The sequence below is a fragment of the Lacerta agilis genome, chromosome 7, assembly GCF_009819535.1.
Source record: "Lacerta agilis isolate rLacAgi1 chromosome 7, rLacAgi1.pri, whole genome shotgun sequence".
Lineage (NCBI taxonomy): Eukaryota > Metazoa > Chordata > Lepidosauria > Squamata > Lacertidae > Lacerta > Lacerta agilis.
In genome coordinates this window covers 83,541,166-83,558,823 of record NC_046318.1, presented here as the reverse complement: position 1 = coordinate 83,558,823, position 17,658 = coordinate 83,541,166, and the positions used below count along the sequence as shown (strand labels likewise).

At 47.6% G+C, this 17,658-nt stretch overlaps 1 protein-coding gene across 1 annotated transcript in view; it reads left to right on the top strand.

Moving 5' to 3' along the window:
- Positions 1 to 17,658, top strand: part of ARHGAP39 (Rho GTPase activating protein 39) — a 180,127-nt gene that overhangs the window by 68,862 nt on the left and 93,607 nt on the right. Inside the window, exon 2 of the mRNA XM_033155940.1 lies at positions 16,812 to 17,249. Coding sequence (XP_033011831.1) covers positions 16,812 to 17,249 — 438 coding nt within the window. The remainder of the gene's footprint in view (positions 1 to 16,811; positions 17,250 to 17,658) is intronic.

The following is a 17,658-nucleotide window of genomic DNA, read 5'->3' as shown; positions in this document are numbered from 1 at the left end:
CAAGGAGTGTGGTGGAGTCTCCTTCTTTGAAGGTCTTTAAGCGGAGGCTTGACAGCCATCTGTCAGGAATGCTTTGATGGTGTTTCCTGCTTGGCAGGGGGTTGGACTGGATGGCCCTTGGGGTCTCTTCCAACTCTATGATTCTATGATTGAAAGCAGTGTTAGAAACTGGGATAGGAAAGCTAGGAGCCAAATGGTTGCGGGCACCAAAACAGAACGTCTAGTCGCCAATGGGGGGGGGGGGGGTCAGCAACACTTTTTATTTCTTAATTGATAAGCATGAATTAATACGCAATTCACATCAGTGACACATTGTTAATATCACATTTTTAGCAGAAATTGTCAATGCGTTTCTTATTTTGCATTGACAATAAAAATATTAGTACCTTACTTCAGTTTTCAAAACTACTCTTTTTGTGAGTAGAATAATTTTGTGGCTACTGAACATTCTCCGTCTTCATCGAGCTGTGTGTTTTGTTTTGCTTCGCTCCCCCCCCTTTGGATTTTCTTTCCTAAAGAAAATGGGGAAGGGGCATTAGCTCAGTGGCAGAACATCTGCTTTGCCTGCGTGTTTTACATGTTATTAAAATGACACGGAAGCCATTCCCATTGCAAGTGAATTTGCATTGAACTCTCCACACCATAAACAGGCGGCCATTCTGACTTTGGAATGGCTTTTTAACTTTTGGTTCCACCAGTATTTTGCTTGCAGCCCGTGGCTTAGGTTTCGATTTCCTTCCGTGGCGCAGCTCCTTGGCTTTTGGAGTCCAGATCTTGGGATAACCCTAACTCAGGAGGTCCCAGGTTGAGCTGGGAGAAAAACTGTTCTTGAAATCCCGGAGAGCTTCTGCCAGCCAGAGTGGGCAATACTGAGCCAACTGCTCCAACTAAGGCAGCTTTCTGAATTCCTATGTTGTCTTGGGCAATTTCATTTTTTGGAAAGGTGGTGATGTATAAAACCAAGGCTCAGTGGAGGAGACTGGCCCAGCAGTACAGGAATTTATAAGTAAAAACTGGCTGTTGGAGTCCCCAACCGTCAGTGTTTACACCACCACGTTCTCCCTACTTGCCGCTGTAAGAGATAAATGCATGTGAAGGTGTATATATATATATATTTGTGTGGGGGAAGATTGAAGGGCTTCTTGAGATGATAGGGGATCAGCAGCAAAGAGGGTTGTTTCCAGGGAGACGCATCCCTGCCTGGCAACCGATGCCGTGACAATTAAATCGGGCGCAGGGAGTTTGCTTTTGGCTGCGGTGACTCGAGATGTGGCTCTGCAGGGCCTCTGATGCTGAGAGCCCTCCCGGATCCCAGAGGCACGCCTGCCTGCCACAAGGCTGTTTCTACAGCAACGAAACAGAGCCGGCCCTCATGTTCCTCCTGATGTATTCCTAGGACTGTCTTATTCTGTGCAGAGGAAGCGGGAACAGATCACATTCCCATGGAATAGCTTATTGTTGCCGACAGCCCGGCCGGTGAATTATGCGATCCGTTTCTGGCTTGTTCCTTTATGCATTGCTTTTCTCCTCAAGTTCAAAATATGAATGATGCAGAAGCAGTTTGAAGGGTTGTCTCACCCCCCCCCCCACAGTTTCTTTGCATGATGGCTTCTGAATGCCAGGTGCTGGAAACAACAAGAGAGGAGAGGCTTGAATCCTGCTTGCAGGTTTCCCCACAGAGGCATCTGCTTGGCCCCTGTGAAAACAGGATGCTGGACTAGATGGGCCATTGGCCTGATCCTGCAGGCGCTGCTTATCTTTTTCATGAGCAATGCTTAAAATAGAAGAGAGGTTTTGATTTGGGGGTATCCGGCTGGGGCACAGTGGGGCTTGCCCTTTTATTTCCTTCCAACAAGGCTAGCAAGCACTGAAGGCCTTGAGGGTTTTGCTCTTGACCAGGGCTGGCCGATAACTGGTTTTCCACATCGTGATATATCGCTGGCTAAACATCGCGATATATCATGACATCTGAAATAAGGAAGGAACTACGCAGAGGCGAACAGGACAATGTCCTGGCAACTGCTACTACTTAAGGCAGAGGTCTCCTAACTACGGCCCAAGGGACTCATTTATCTGGCCCCCGGCGACCCCTGCCACCTGCTGCCGCCGCCCGCTCATACTGGTGCAGCGCGGCGCAGCTGCCAACTTCCGAGTTGGAGGAGCACCGAAAATAGCTTGTACACATGCGCAAGCGTTGTTTCCGGTGCACATCCGGGTCGGAGGAGGCCCGTGCACATGCGCACAAACGATTTCCGGTGCTCCTCCGACACAGAAGTGCGCCGGAAATAGCGTGTGCGCACGTGTATGGGTGTGCGCTCCCCTGCCCTCCGGCCCGTCGCACGATCGGCGCTGGAGACACTTGCCCGAGTCGCAGTAAGTTTGCTGACCCCTGACTTAAGGGTCTAAAACGGAGGCAGCGGCGGCAGCAGCCTGGCGGTGGCAGAATAAACAACGGTGGGGGGGGGGTGAGAACAGAAGCAGTGGCAGTCTGGCAGCAGTGGCACAATAATCAGCAGCCTGCGAAACCTCGCCACGGCAGTGGGCGCTGGGGATAGAAGCGGTGGCAGCCTGAGAGGCCTTGTCACGGCGGTGGCAGTAGTGGCGGCCTGAGAGGCCTTGCAGGGCAGCAGGAGACGGCGGCAGAAGCAGAGGTGGCCTGCAAGGCCTTGCTGAGTCAGGCTGCTACAGCTTCTGCCACCACCTCCCATTACCAATAGGAGGACTTGCAGGCCGCTGCCACAGTGAGGCCTCGCAAGACCCACAGCTTGTGTCACCACAAGGCCTTGTAGGCTACCACTACTGTGCAGGAAACCTAGCCAGATAGGCGGGGTACTAATAATAAATTATTATTGTTATTATTATTACTATGGCTGCCGTCTCCCATCGCCACCACAAGGCCTTACAGTCTGCTGCCACTGCCGTCAGTCCCTGTCACCAACGCGAAGCCTTGCAGGCTGCCACTGCTACTGCCGCCAGATCCCGTCACCGCCATGAGGCCTCACAAGTTGCCACTGCTTGTTCTACCGCTACAAGGCCTTGCAGGTTGTCGCCGCTAGTGCTGCCACGTACCGCAGTCTTGGCAAGCTGTTTCTGCCACTGCTGCTTCTGCCTCCTAGCATACCTGCTGGCAGTCTGGAAGTCCCAGAAGGTTTGTATTGTTTGTATTCACAATGACTCATCGCCGTACTTTGGTTTGTCCTGAACACCACCATTTGGTAGTCGAGCCCAAAACCAAAAATCCTGTTGGGATGCGTTTTGGCTTGCCTGCTAATGAAACTGAGTGTGTGATGATTGATAATATTGCCATTTATTCATTTTAGACCCCTAAGTAGTAGCAGTTGCCAGGACATTGTCCCGTTCGCCTCTGTATTGTTCCATCCATATTTCAGACATTGTGGCAGATTGCAATGTTTAGCTGGTGATATTGTGAGTTTTTGCTGGTGATGTTGCAACGTTTAGCTGGTGATATTGTGTGCTTTAGCTGGTGATAACATTGCAGTGTTCAGCTGGTGAGTTATTGCGATGTTTAGCTGGTGAGTTATCTCGATGTTGAAAACCAGATATCTCCTAGCCCTTACACACATTGTGATTTGTGATATATCGCCAGCTCAGATATTATGAAACCATTATCACAATGTGGTTTTGGGTGATATATCAGTATATCACCCTGCCGTGCTCTTTACATCTCCCTTTGAGGAAGAGCTCTTTTGTCATGCCCCCAGCCTAGGACACCTTGGAGGCATTGTCTTCTGAGATGAAGATGGAGCTACTCCCTGGTCCATCCTTTGTGGAGCTATGGGCAGCAGACTCCCTCTCCTTAGCCCCTGAAGAGATGCCTGAGCCACTGGCTGGCCAGTCCACAGACACAAGAGGGTCCTGAGCAGAGATTCCTGCAGCTAGAGCCCCCATTACACCAAAATGCCCTTCAACTGGCAGCACTCAGGCTGGTGGGACCTCCAGCAAGTGGCTCACTGTCCTTCCTGCAAAACTCACCTGGTCGCTCTGGTGCTTTGCTGAGACAACATGGATGTGTGGCCTCTGCTGCAGGAGTGCTGTCCATGGTCCTGAATCCAGCACCTTGATTCCCCTCCAAGGTGCTGACTTTCGCCTCACTGTCCTGCCTTCCTCTCTGCTTAGGGAATTGGGAACTTCTGATCTCCACTTTCTCAGGCCACCACCTCTTCTTGGTGGTGGGCATCCCTGCGGACCCTGGACACCCTTGTCATCTAGACCTTCTTGTCGGCCTTCCGGATGCATCTAGCAGGCTACTGTGTGGAAACACGATCCAGCCTGCGAGAAGCTCAGTGGCAGAGGACACATTTTGTATCCAGAGGGTTCTTGGAGTGTGGAGTTTGCCCAGCTGTTGTAGAGCCACATTCGGCCTCTTCCACCCTAAACATTAAGGCGCCACCAGCCCTCACTTCACCCCGACTCTTGAGCAAGTGGAACTATTAAGAGTTGTGGGTCCACTTTCAGCCTGGGAGGGGGCAGCTAGCAGCTCCCTGCCTCTGGAGTCAGGTCAAAATGTGCGTAGCATGGAAGCCTAGGTTGGCACATGGGGGAGGGTGCACGTTTGCGCGGAACAGATGGTTTTAATTTTTCAAAAGCAGTGTGTTTGCTTTTAAATCATTATAATTGTTTTTACATATGTAGCTGCAGTGGCTTCTATTGCTTAAATGCTTTTATTACAAAATTGCTTTGAGATGTTTTATGGGAAGTGATTCACTAATGGAAGTAAACAAACAAACAAACAAACAGGTAGGTAGGTAGGTAGCATTAAAAAAGGGAGGAGAATGTGCTCTTGTGCCCTAATCCTGCTTGTGGGTTTCTCTTTAGGGCATCTGGCCGGTCACTGCGAGAACAGGATGCTTTGGCTAGATGGGCCATTGGCCTGATCCAGCGGCCTCTTCTTTTGCTCTTAGATGGACAAATACTCCGACAGCTTCCTTTGTTGTTCTAGAAAGACCCTCATTCAGCAGGGCGTTGCTTTACGTTAATGCAGAAAGCTCTGGAATTTGCCAGCCTGGCACCCTCTGGTCTGCTGCTCCCTGCAGCTCCGGCCAGCACAGCCGTAGGGGATTGCAGCCTCAAACACCTGCAGGGTGGCAGCTTACTGAAGCCTGCCGTAGGGCCCTCTAGATCTGCACCAGCAGCACCCTGAGGCAGCTGGCGGACCAGTGCAGCTGCCACAGCAGAAGCTGCATGCATGCTCTGCGCGATGCTGCGTGGCCCAGTGTCATGTGGCTCCCTCCGTAGCAGCTGTGACTCCCCGCTGACCTTGGCAAGCGGATCTGTGTGGAGTTTATTGGAATGGCCTAATCAGACATGGTTGGGGAAGGGAGATGGGTTCACCTGTTTCCCCCCTCCTTTGCCCACTTCATCTTTGGTCCCTGGTGCTGCTCCCTAAGCCTTGAATAACACTCCTCTTCTATTTGAATCAAGCGCAGCGAGGCTTCCTCTTAGTCCCCTTCCTGGAAAACCCTTCCCCAGACCATCTTCCTTCTGCCCTCCTCAGTGATCTGCCATTTGGTACCCCTCCCAGCATCGCTTGCAAACCCTTGGCTGTTCCCACATGTAGACCGTGTTAGAAACTCAAGATATATAAGCTAATCACCAAATTGCACATTAAACCTAGGCTATGGTCCCCACAATGGAATAATAATAATAATAATAATAATAATAATAATAATAATAATAATGATAATAATAATAAGTATACCACCCTATACCTTCTGGTCTCAGGGCAGTTCACAAGATATAAACCACAAGATAAAAACACAAAATGCATAATCAAAACAAAAGCAGAAACAACCCAATAATCCCCAGTAATTCAATTTACGTTGAGTTTCTCCAACATGTGCAGCTGTTGGGAGAACTTAGAATCATAGAATCATAGAGTTGGAAGAGACCCCAAGGGCCATCCAGTCCAACCCCCTGCCAAGCAGGAAACACCATCAAAGCATTCCTGACAGATGGCTGTCATGCCCCCACTTAAAGACCTCCAAAGAAGGAGACTCCACCACACTCCTTGGCAGCAAATTCCACTGTCGAACAGCTCTTACTGTCAGGATGTTCTTCCTAGTGTTCAGGTGGAATCTTCTTTCTTGTACTTTGAATCCATTGCCCCGTGTCCGCTTCTCTGGAGCAGCAGAAAACAACCTTTCTCCCTCCTCTAGATGACATCCTTTGATATATTTGAACATGGCTATCATATCACCCCTTAACCTTCTCTTCTCCAGGCTAAACATACCCAGCTCCCTAAGCCGTTCCTCATAAGGCATTGTTTCCAGGCCAAGTGTAGTACTTTACATTTCTCCCTGTTAAAATTCATCTTGTTTGCTTTGGCCCAGTTGTCTAATCTGTTAAGGTCATTTTGAAGTGTGATCCTGTCCTCTGGGGTATTAGCCACCCCTCCCAATTTGGTGTCATCTGCAAACTTGATCAGGATGCCCTCAAGCCCATCATCCAAGTCATTGATGAAGATGTTGAATAAGACTGGGCCCAAGACAGAACCCTGTGGCACCCCACTAGTCTTCTTCCCCCTACAGAGAATATAGCAGTTTGCTTGCACCTTGCTGGTTGAAAGCACATTAATTTTGGGGGGGGGGGGTTTCTTGTGTTGAGGTGGGGGGGCGTATACAGGCACTGATGTCGCTGGTGGTTGTGAATGCCTTCATACTAAGATCCCTGCTTGCGGAAAGCTAGCAGTAGTGATGGGGGGGGGTGTAATTTGGACATGGCTTAAATGCCTGCTGTCTTGCCCTTGATCCATCATAGAAGTAAGACACTGCCTCCCCTGAGCAGCAGTGCGCAGCATTTTTTCAGAGTGTTTTCTGAGCAAGCATCCAAAAGAGAACTGCCCCCCTCCCCAAGACAACCTGGCTGCTTTCCCTGCTTCTTAGTTTTCACCATCAAAGGCAATCAGCTCAGCATGCTGTCCATAATCGATAGAAGGACAAAGAAGGAAAGGGGGGGGGGGTAAAAGCCATTCGGGTTTAAGGCTTTCATTTTCCTCCTTCCCTGTTGCTCTAAACACTTGACAGAATTCCCGAAGCAAAAGCTTGCCTTCGTAGGAAGGTTCATTCCTCCACCGCTGTCCCGCTGCACCCCCAGTGAAAAGCAGGGGGGGTGTCTCTGTGTCCTCCAGGAACTGCCTTGCCCTTACTTGGCTTCACAGCCATGGAAATATTTGACCCCCTTGAAGCTGGCGGCTGGAGTCAGATGCTCGCTGGGCTTTGATATGCCGCTGGGTGGGGTTTCCCCCTTCCTCCTTGTCACAACCGGTTACGCTAAAGCAAACAGCCAGAGCGAATGCACCTTGCCCATTGACCGGGTTGCGTTCCCGGAGCAAGCCATCTGAGCTGTACGGAGACCCACCAATAATGTTTGGTAAATTGAAAGGAGTCGTGGAAAGTGGGCGATGCACTTCCCATCTAAGTTGTTGTCAGAACGGGCACGGTGAAGGGTCTCCTTACTGCAGAATATATGTTGGAATAGAGCGGGTCATGACAAATGCTCTCGGTCGCCTGAGCATCACAAATGCAAGACCATTGATCAAAAAGGATCTTCTCACGCTGTCCCTGAAGATAGGCAGTTTGGCAGCTCGGTGCAAAAAAGGGCAAAATATGCTTGATTGTGAAAGTATCTCTTCCGAATGTGCTTTGGATTTTCTTTCTTTCTTTTTGGATGAAACAAAGATGTGGGTTTTCGCTTCGAATAGTGGTTTAGCCTGGCATAAGCCTCTGGTTTTCTTTTGATTTTTGAGGATGGAGAGCCTTCTGTTGGGGGACCAATTGTGGCCCTCCAAACCACTCTGTGTGGCCAGTGGGTCTCCCGTCGTCCCTTCCCTCCTGTGGCCACACCCCTTTCCACCCTCAGGTGCTTTTGTTTGGCTAGAAGGTGCCCTTGAAGCTGTCATAATCCATCTTGCTAACTGGATGTTTGTGTGTGTTACACCTCTAACCGTTGCATGGCCGTGTCAGAAACTGACATATAAAATCTAGGAGCCAAATGGCACCTTAAATCTAGGTCATGGTTGCCATAATGATATGTGTGTTGTTGTTTACTCGTTCAGTCGTGTCCTACTCTTCGTGACCCCATGGACCAGAGCATGCCAGGCACTCCTGTCTTCCACTGCCTCCCGCAGTTTGGTCAGACTCATGTTGGTAGCTTCGAGAACACTGTCCAACCATCTCGTCCTCTGTCATCCCCTTCTCCTTGTGCCCTCCATCTTTCCCAACATCAGGGTCTTTTCCAGGGAGTCTTCTCTTCTCATGAGGTGGCCCAAGTCTTGGAGCCTCAGCTTCAGGATCTGTCCTTCCAGTGAAAACTCAGGGCTGATTTCCTTCAGAATGGATAGGTTTGATCTTCTTGCAGTCCATGGGACTCTCAAGAGTCTCCTCCAGCACCATAATTCAAAGGCATCAATTCTTTGGCGATCAGCCTTCTTTATGGTCCAGCTCTCACTTCCATACATCACTACTGATATGTCTAGGTACATTAAAAAAAAACAAAAACAAGATTACAAAGCATGTGTGTCTTTTGTTCCCAGGCTGCTGTGTGAATTACCTGCTGCGCTGCCCTGCAGGCCAGCTGAGTGGCGTGGCACCACAGGCATGCCAGCCAGCCAGATGGAGATGTTAGGTGCCAAACCTTGCGACCAGACATCTTCACTTCCTCGCAAAAGTCCGATTGCCGGTTGCAAAACGCACCTGGCACCCAGCTAATTTCGAACATGCTCCCCCTGCCCCAACTGGTAGGTTGCCTCTGATAGGATGTGGTCTTTGGACTGAAGAGGGTCCCCACTAACCCACTTGCTGAGCTCGATGGTCCGACTTGTTCTGAGCCATTTTCAGTCTAAATTTTGACCGAGACCAAGCGTTGAGGTTGAGAAGGAAGCATGGATGCAAAAGTCACGGGGACAGAATGTGTCTGGATGGAATTGACATTGGCATCCGGAGCTCTAATGCATTAGCCGGAAGCTCAAGCTGTGCATTACAATTCCCGCTTGGAGGAGCACGTTTTGCCCTTGGATGCAATCGCACTGAGACTTTTGAGTATGGAAAACGAGAAAGCTAAGTTTATTATAGGACATAGATGTTGGATACGAAAGATCCCAGTTCTGGGCAGCTTGAGGTGGAGAAGCAACGAGCCATTCTTGCTCTTTCATCTCTGCAGGAGAGAGGCAAAGGAGAGATGTCTCACTTCCCAAGGTGGGATGAAGAAGGAAATAATTAGTGACGTCATCAACCCTCAGAGCATCAGTCTAGCTCGCACTTGAGGGAAGGTCAACACAAAGGCAGACTAGGGATTTTGGATCGCTGTATTCTGGGGTTTAGCAGATTGCTCTTATTGAAGCGGGTGGCGCTGTGGGTTAAACCACAGAGCCTAGGGCTTGCCGATCAGAAGGTCGGCGGTTCAAATCCCCGCAACGGGGTGAGCTCCCGTTGCTTGGTCCCTGCTCCTGCCAACCTAGCAGTTCGAAAGCACGTCTAAGTGCAAGTAGATAAATAGGTACCACTCTGGCGGGAAGGTAAATGGCGTTTCCGTGCTCTGATCTGGTTCGCCAGAAGCGGCTTAGTCATGCTGGCCACATGACCCAGAAGCTGTATGCTGTCTCCCTCGGCCAGTAATGCGAGATGAGCACCACAACCCCAGAATCGGACACGACTGGACCTAACGGTCAGGGGTCCCTTTACCTTATTGAAACATTACCTTATAAATCAAAAGAGCTCAAATAACCAGGTCCCCCCCCCGGCATGAATTTATTTCTTATACAAATATTGAGGTACGTGGTTGCTGAGTGCCACAAGTATATGCAGGTGTCAGCCCATCTAAGACTTCATAGAACCATTATCCTCAATAATGATGAAACTCACAGGTGGAGAATACTTCTATTTTTACACATCTTTGTTAGTCACAAATGGAATCTTTGTATGAGTCAATGCTTTATTATCCTTTTGGAACCGTGCCGTACTTTTGTCTTTCCAGGCTGTGACGCTCTGTGGTCTACACTTTTGAATCTTCCTTTCATTTCTTTTTGCGGGGTTTGCACTTTTAAACAAAATGAATAATCATGAGAAAACAACGAAGGAAGAAAGATGGTCCAGGAAGTATGGAGGTTCACCTCTCTTGTCTGCTTTCTCCCTGTGCGAACTCTCAGTCTTTCATACAAGCTGACTTGCATCCCAAGTCTTCCAGCAGTTTATGGATTGTTTATTTAAAAAAAATACCTGTATACCACAATTTCAACATATATACAGACAGTAAAAATGGCATGAAAATTTCAGACAGGTCATCTGCTGAATATTGCTGAAAATGAAGTTATGCACACACTTAGTTTCACTATACATTTAAAGCATATTAAACCCATAATTAAAGCACACAACTTTTTCCCCAAAGAACCCTGGGAACTGTAGTTTGTTAATGTGCTGGAAATGGTAGCTGTGAGTGGAAACTACAGTTCCCGCGATTCTTTGGCGGGGGGAGTCTCGTGCTTTAAATGTGCACTGGATATGCTTTAAACATATAGTGCAGATCTGCCCTCATGTGGATTTGGGCTTTTAGCCCCACACTTTGCAGAGGAGCTTTGAGGTTGTGAGAAGGGACTTGAAGGGAACAGGGAGCAAGAGGTGCCACCGCACCCTCTTTCTGGACGGGGGTCTCAGTCCTTTTCCAGTGGTTCCACCCTTCTGAGTAATACCCCTCCCCACTCCCTCACTATATTTAAGGATCTGGTGACTTCTGTTTCAGTGTATCTGAAGAAGTGGGCATGCACACGAAAGCTCATACCAAGAACAAACTCAGTTGGTCTCTAAGGTGCTACTGGAAAGAATTTTCTATTTTGTTCTTCCAGTGGTGGCGCTCAGGTCTTCCGAACCTTTGGGCTAGAGCTGGAGCCAGATTCCACTTCTTGGTCCTTGCTCCGTATCTGGTTGTGGTCAGGGGCCAAGCTGAACTGGCCTTGTGGCTTCCTTGGGGCAGAGAGCAGGAGATGTGCATATGCCACAGATGTGTATCTCACCCTGCTATAGATTCAGGACTGGCAAGGGTCCCACAGCCTGAAAACCCATAACTGTATTTTACTGCAGTGTGTGTGTATGTAATTCTATAATGTACAGTGGTACCTTGGTTCTCAAACGCCTTGGTACTCAAACAACTTGGAACCCAAACACTGCAAACCCGGAAGTAAGTGTTCCGGTTTGCAAACTTTTTTCCAGAAGCCGAATGTGCCCCATTTTGAGTGTTACGCTGAGGTCTGTCTGTTTTTGCTATTTATTTTGCGTTTTTGCAGCTCTTTTTGTTTTGATTTTGTAACTGTGTGGAACCCAGTTCAGCTACTGATTGATTGATTGATTGACTGACTGTGTGACTGCAGTACATTGTTCATTGCTTTCATTTTATGGATCAATGGTCTTGTTAGATAGTAAAATTCATACCAAGCTCATACCAAGAACAAACTTAGTTGGTCTCTAAGGTGCTACTGGAAGGAATTTTTTATTTTTTTATTTTGTAGTAAAATTCATGTTAAACTGCTGTTTTAGGGGTTGCGTTTAAAAGTCTGGAACTGATTAATCTGTTTTGCATTACTTTCTATGGGAAAGCGTGCCTTGGTTTTGGAACGCTTTGGTTTTGGAAGGGACTTCCGGAACGGATTAAGTTTGAGAACAAAGGGACCACTGTACATAGCCCTGGCAATCAACCCGAGTGGGTAAAAGCTCATGCCCTTTTAAAAAGAAATTTGTGATGTAATGTCTGGCTAAAACATATGGAGAGCACCAGGTTGGGGAACACAGATCTAGACTGTGTGTGAATTTCCTTTCCATGCAATGTGTGTGTTTAGGAAGGGAACCTGTTCCACCCAATAAATACCAACCTCTGCGTCTTGCAAATTCTGGGCACTTGGTGTATATTATTGAGGGAACGGGAGAGAAACTCTTCCCTTTGCACTTGCTTATCTAAACAGATGCAAACTCTGTGGTGCAGAAGGGAAGGGTGCTGCATTAGCCAAAGGCACGAGATTGTGCTCCCGGGTAGCATAAAGTCTCTGTTTAGCTGCAAACAAAGGTTTTTGTTATAGCAACCACCAGCGAGTCCGCATGCTCCTTTGAAAGCAAAACAAAACACGAATTGCAAACTTGGACGGTTCATTTCAACAAATGGCTCAAACCAAACCCTGTGCGATATTTAAATCATGGTTTCATAATCGCCTCGATTTCAGATCAAGCAGCTCTTGATTCCGTAGGCAGCCAAGTCAGTCGAGACGGAGTTCGAGAGCAGTGCCTCCTTCGCCTTGCGAGCGATCCAGAGGGGCATTGGCCGAGCTAAGCTTTCTCTTCCAGAACCTGCAGCTGCTGTTGCCCAACAGTGTTGCATGGAGGCTGGAGTGGCATCGTAGCCACACACACACACACACCGGCTTGCAAATGTCAAGCGTGGTCGATCTGGCATGGCGGTCGCTGGCTGGCGGTGCGTGCTGGAATCAAACCTTGTTTTGAGAGCGCAGGTGGGAGAGCTTGGACTGGCAAAACCCTGAACTAGAGCGGAACGGTGGGGGGGACGGACGGACGGACGGACAGATTGCAATGCATGAATTGTTGGGGGGAGAGAGATGTGGAGCCGGATGTGGCAGGGCTCAGAAGAAGGGATTATCCTGAGAAGCTGAATGCAAAATGTGCCCCTGGCAGAGCAGCAGCTTCAGGAGATGCCACCTGGACACATGTAAAAGGAACATGCAATGAAGTACGCTAAGAGAAATACCAAGTAAACTACAAAATGTGAGTGCTGTCTCTGAGATTCCTGTCTCTGAGACTTGGTTTCCTGCCTATGCAGTTTCAGATACTGTAGTACCGTTTTGGCCCCAATATGAGCCGCACCTGAATATAAGCCACACCTTTAAAATTAAGGGGGGGGGAGAGAGAATACCTGAATATAAGCCGCTCCCTTAAAATTCCAGGGCACTCACACCCGTTCCATTTTTCCGCATGTCTGTTTCAGCAGCAATATCGTAAAAGCCAATTTTTGTAAGGTAGCGAATTTAAGCCGCACTTTGACTTTTCACGGTCGGAATTTGGGGAAAAAAGCGAGGCTTATATTCAGGCCAATACGGTAATATTGACGCAACTCATAGAATTTTTGACATGTGGATCAATTGGCGCATCTCGCAGGCTTTAACACACACACAGCCCCGGAACACAAGAGTCTAAGAATGAGGTCATTACGCTTTCAGAGGGCAGGGTGCGAAGAAAGCCGAAGGAAGGACGATCTAGGCTTAAATAGGAACTTTGCCTCTTCCCTAGGAAAAGTTGCCTGCTCTTAAGTTCTCCTCGGAAGCTAGATGGAGATTATGAAACCAGCATTGTATGGGCATACAGGATAAACTCAAGACATGCAAAAAAAAAAAAGAGAGATAGAAAGAACAAGTTGGATAAATATGTTTGTAATAAATTTTTAAGTGTTTGAGTAAAGGATGCATGAGCTGCATGGCTAGGGCAGACGCGTTTTGAAAAGTAAATTAATTAAACATTTCTTATTGATTGATTGATTTATTTTATTTTTGCTTATAATATTCAGTTATATACATTTCAATAAACCACTTCCGTTCTTTTATAAAAAGAAAGTTTGTTATCTTGATTTCTCATTATTGCGGTAAGTTTCGCCATATCCGCGTATTCCGTAAATTTTTGTATCCATTCTTATTTTGCGGGGACTCCTGCTTCTTTCCATTTTGGGGCAAATCACATTCTTGCCGCCGTAGTCGCATACACGAATAAATTTCTGTACAGTTTGGGTAGTTCTGCACCTATAATTCCCAAAAGGAATCCCTTTTGGAAATTAATTAAACATTTCGACCCCCGCAGCTGAAGCCTGGGCAAGCCGAGAGCACTGATTGAGGAGCGCCGCGGCGCACGCTCTAGATATGCGCAGAACTTGCGCCTCTCCGGTGCTGAACGTTCAGAAAGCTCCCCGGGTAAAGAAATAGAAAAATCCACGTTTCACCCATTCATTTTTAAAGCACTGCCCTATATATGGTGAAGGCAGTTAAATGATTCAAACGAGGCTGTTCAGATGGGCCAGCTCTGCCATAATGAATAATGGAGAATATTTTGCAATTAGATAGCACTCTCAAATGTTCAAAGCGATTCTGGAGCGTTATCTTAGGAAACTACACAAGCAGAGCCCTCTGAGGCGAGGCGTTAAATTTAAATTTAAATCTGAGCAAAATACAGTATAGGGCACCCTCCCTGCTCCCTAGGAGAACGTCCCACCTGCAGATGCTGCTCTTGCTGTCTTCCCCACAATGGCAGCCCTCGTCACAATTCTTTCCCCCTCCTTGGCCCCAATTCTTTTTGTGTGTGTGTGTGTGTGTATTTTACATAACAAATTTAAATTCAAACACATCATTCCCCTCTTCATTTAGGATTCTCTGAATCCTTTGACTTCCCTCCACCCTTCCATGGTTACCATAATCAATCCTCCACCCCACCCCCAGTTTATCTTATTTTCTCTGTAATTTGTTTTTTTAAAAAAATAATCAATTTTCCCATAGTTTTTCATACATTACAAGCATTAGTCAATTCCTGCCAAAGTTTTTAGATGTTTACAGTGTTCTCTTAAATACTGTATTTTTTCCGTGTATAAGACACACCCTTGTATACGACGCCCCCTACTTTTGCGGACCCCAAAGCTGTGCTGTCGCAAGGGCAGTCCGGGGGACGATAACTCAGTGTTATCCCCATATTGCAGGTGGAAGGAGTGAGGTGGACTGGTGGCAGGGGGGGTGCTTGATCTCAGCACCTCCCAGCTCAAATTTCAGTCTTTTAGCTGCTACCCTAATTCTGCGTAGTGTCTCGCAAGTGAGTGTTATGCTTCCGATTTGAGTGCCACACTGAGTGTTTTGAGTGTTATGCTGAGGTCTGTCCATTTTGTGATTTTTGTTTTTTGCGGATCTTTTTGTTTGTTTTTGTGACTGTGTGGAACCCAGCTCAGCCACTGATGGGCTGATTGTGTGACTGCAGTACATTGTTTATTGCAGTGGTTTCGTTTGATATTAAAATTCATGTTAAATTGCTGTTTTAGGTACAGGTGGGTAGCCGTGTTGGTCTGCCATAGTCGAAACAAAATAGAAAATTCCTTCCAGTAGCACCTTAGAAACCAACTGAGTTTGTTCTTGGTATGAGCTTTCGTGTGCATGCACACTTCTTCAGATACACTGAAACGGAAGTCATTAGACCCATATATATTGTGAGGGAGTGGGGAGGGGTATTACTCAGAAGGGTGGTGGGAATGGGGGATCAGCTGATAGGTGTGGAAATCATGTAGACTACTGTTAACGACTGGTGACTTCCATTTCAGTGTATCTGAAGAAGTGTGCATGCACACGAAAGCTCATACCAAGAACAAACTCAGTTGGTCTCTAAGGTGCTACTGGAACGAATTTTCTATTTTGCTGTTTTAGGGGTTGCTTTTAAAAGTCTGGAACGGATTAATCCACTTTCTGTGGGAAAGCGGGCCTTGGTTTTGGAACGCTTTGGTTTTGGAACGGACTTCCGGAACGGATTAAGTTTGAGAACCAAGGTGCCACTGTATCTGTTTCCTGAGCACCTCGCTGGGGTGTGAGATGCTGTCATTTGGACTGTGTAGACTGGTCACAGGGTGTGTGTGACCTGCCTTGTTTTGGGGCGCCTGGTGAGTTGGGTGCTGGTTTCCTACCCTTCCATTTCTGTGATCCGAGCTTCTCCAGCCCTGAGCCAAAGAGCAGAACCCACGCCAAGCTTCTGAAAGTCCCTTTGCAGCGTTCGTCCCCATCTGCATAGCAGCTGTCCTGGATGAAGGCTTTATTTCCTGCTTCTGTTCAGCGACGGCATACCATGCTGATGAGCACTATACTTTTGGGAAAAGTTTAGGTTTTCATTTTTAAATGTGTCTTCTGCAATTTCCTGAGTCCCCTTTTCACCACATTGGGAGAGCAGCTTCTATTTCTTTGTAAGGGGGTGGGGAATCCTATATATATCTATATATATTTAATGGAAAAACCCAGGGCAATAGGGATTGCTTATGTCTTAGACTGCATTAGTTCACAGGGTCAGGATAATGTGGTTGTGGCAACTTGACGTTCCTGTTTTCTGAAACCGGGGCATTAAAAGAACCCAAGGAGCACCGTAGAATGGAAACCCTATATACAGGCGAAACTTGAAAAATTAGAATATCGTGGGAAAGTCCATTTATGTAAGCAATTGTTTTCATTAGCTACTGGAGTTTAATATATGAGATAGACTCATGACATGCAAAGCGAGATAGGTCAAGCCTTTGTTTGTTATAATAGTGATGATTATGGCGTACAGCTGATGAGAACCCCAAAGTTGAGATTGTTAATTTGGGGTTCTCGTCAGCTGTACGCCATAATCATCACAATTATAACAAATAAAGGCTTGACGTATCTCGCTTTGCATGTCATGAGTCTGTCGCATATATTAGTTTCACCTTTTAAGTTGAATTACTGAAAGAAATGAACCTTTCCACAATATTCTAATTTTTCGAGTTTCACCTGTAGTTTTTGTAAAATATACAGGGATTTTATGATTCGCAAAATGAACCATGGAAAGAGAAGAAGGGAAGCCATTGATATCTTAAGGATGTAACAATGAGTACTTTAAATTGTAAAACAGAAAATTTAATAAAATAACACGCATCTCCGGGTCTGGGCCAATGCCTAGACAAGAGGTCACCTGGGGACGCCCAGGGCTGCAATCACAACACTGATCGCAACCAGCTTCTAAATGCCTTCCTGTGATTCTTTTTCTCTTCCCCAGGCTGGAATGGGTGGAAATCATAGAGCCTCGGACGCGGGAGCGCATGTACGCCAACCTGATCACGGGGGAGTGCGTCTGGGACCCCCCCGCCGGCGTCCGCATCAAGCGCACCAACGAGAACCAGTGGTGGGAGCTCTTTGACCCCAACACCTCACGCTTCTACTACTACAATGCCTCCACCCAGCGGACCGTGTGGCACCGGCCCCAGAACTGCGACATCATCCCCCTGGCCAAGCTCCAGACCTTGAAGCAGAACACCGAGTCCCCCCGGGCATCCACCGAGAACAGCCCCGGGCGCAGCAGCAATGTCAGCCGCGAGGGCAGCACCAGCTCCTCCCAGGAGCAGGAGCCGGAGGGCGGCGGGGAGAAAGTGCAGGAGCAGAGCCGGACCCACCGGCAGCCCTCCCAGTTCGCCACCGTCAAGGAAGAAACGGAAAGGTAACCTTGTGCGGCGGGGCTTTTGAAACCTGTGGCGTCATGTGACATCACAGGTCTCTGGTTTCCGGGGCTTGGCTGTTAGAGATTTCAGAGTTGCCTACGTGCAGAAATGCAGCTGTCTATCTCCAAGCAATTAACTAGTTGGCAGAAAGCCCAGATCTGCTCTCTCTCAGACCCTTAGCAACAACCTGTGATTGGTCAATGAGTTCCTAAAGACTGAGCTCTGTGTGAGAGCTTGGTGGTTAGTGTGGTTAGTGTGTGGTGCAGGTGTTGGTGTGAGAAAGTGGTCAGGAGAGAGAGAGAGAGACAGAGAGGAAAAGATTTTATGTTTTGTTTCTTTTATTTTGTAAAGTCTGTAAATAGTAACTTATGGATACTAGTTGCTTCAACAAATACTGTATATAGTTAT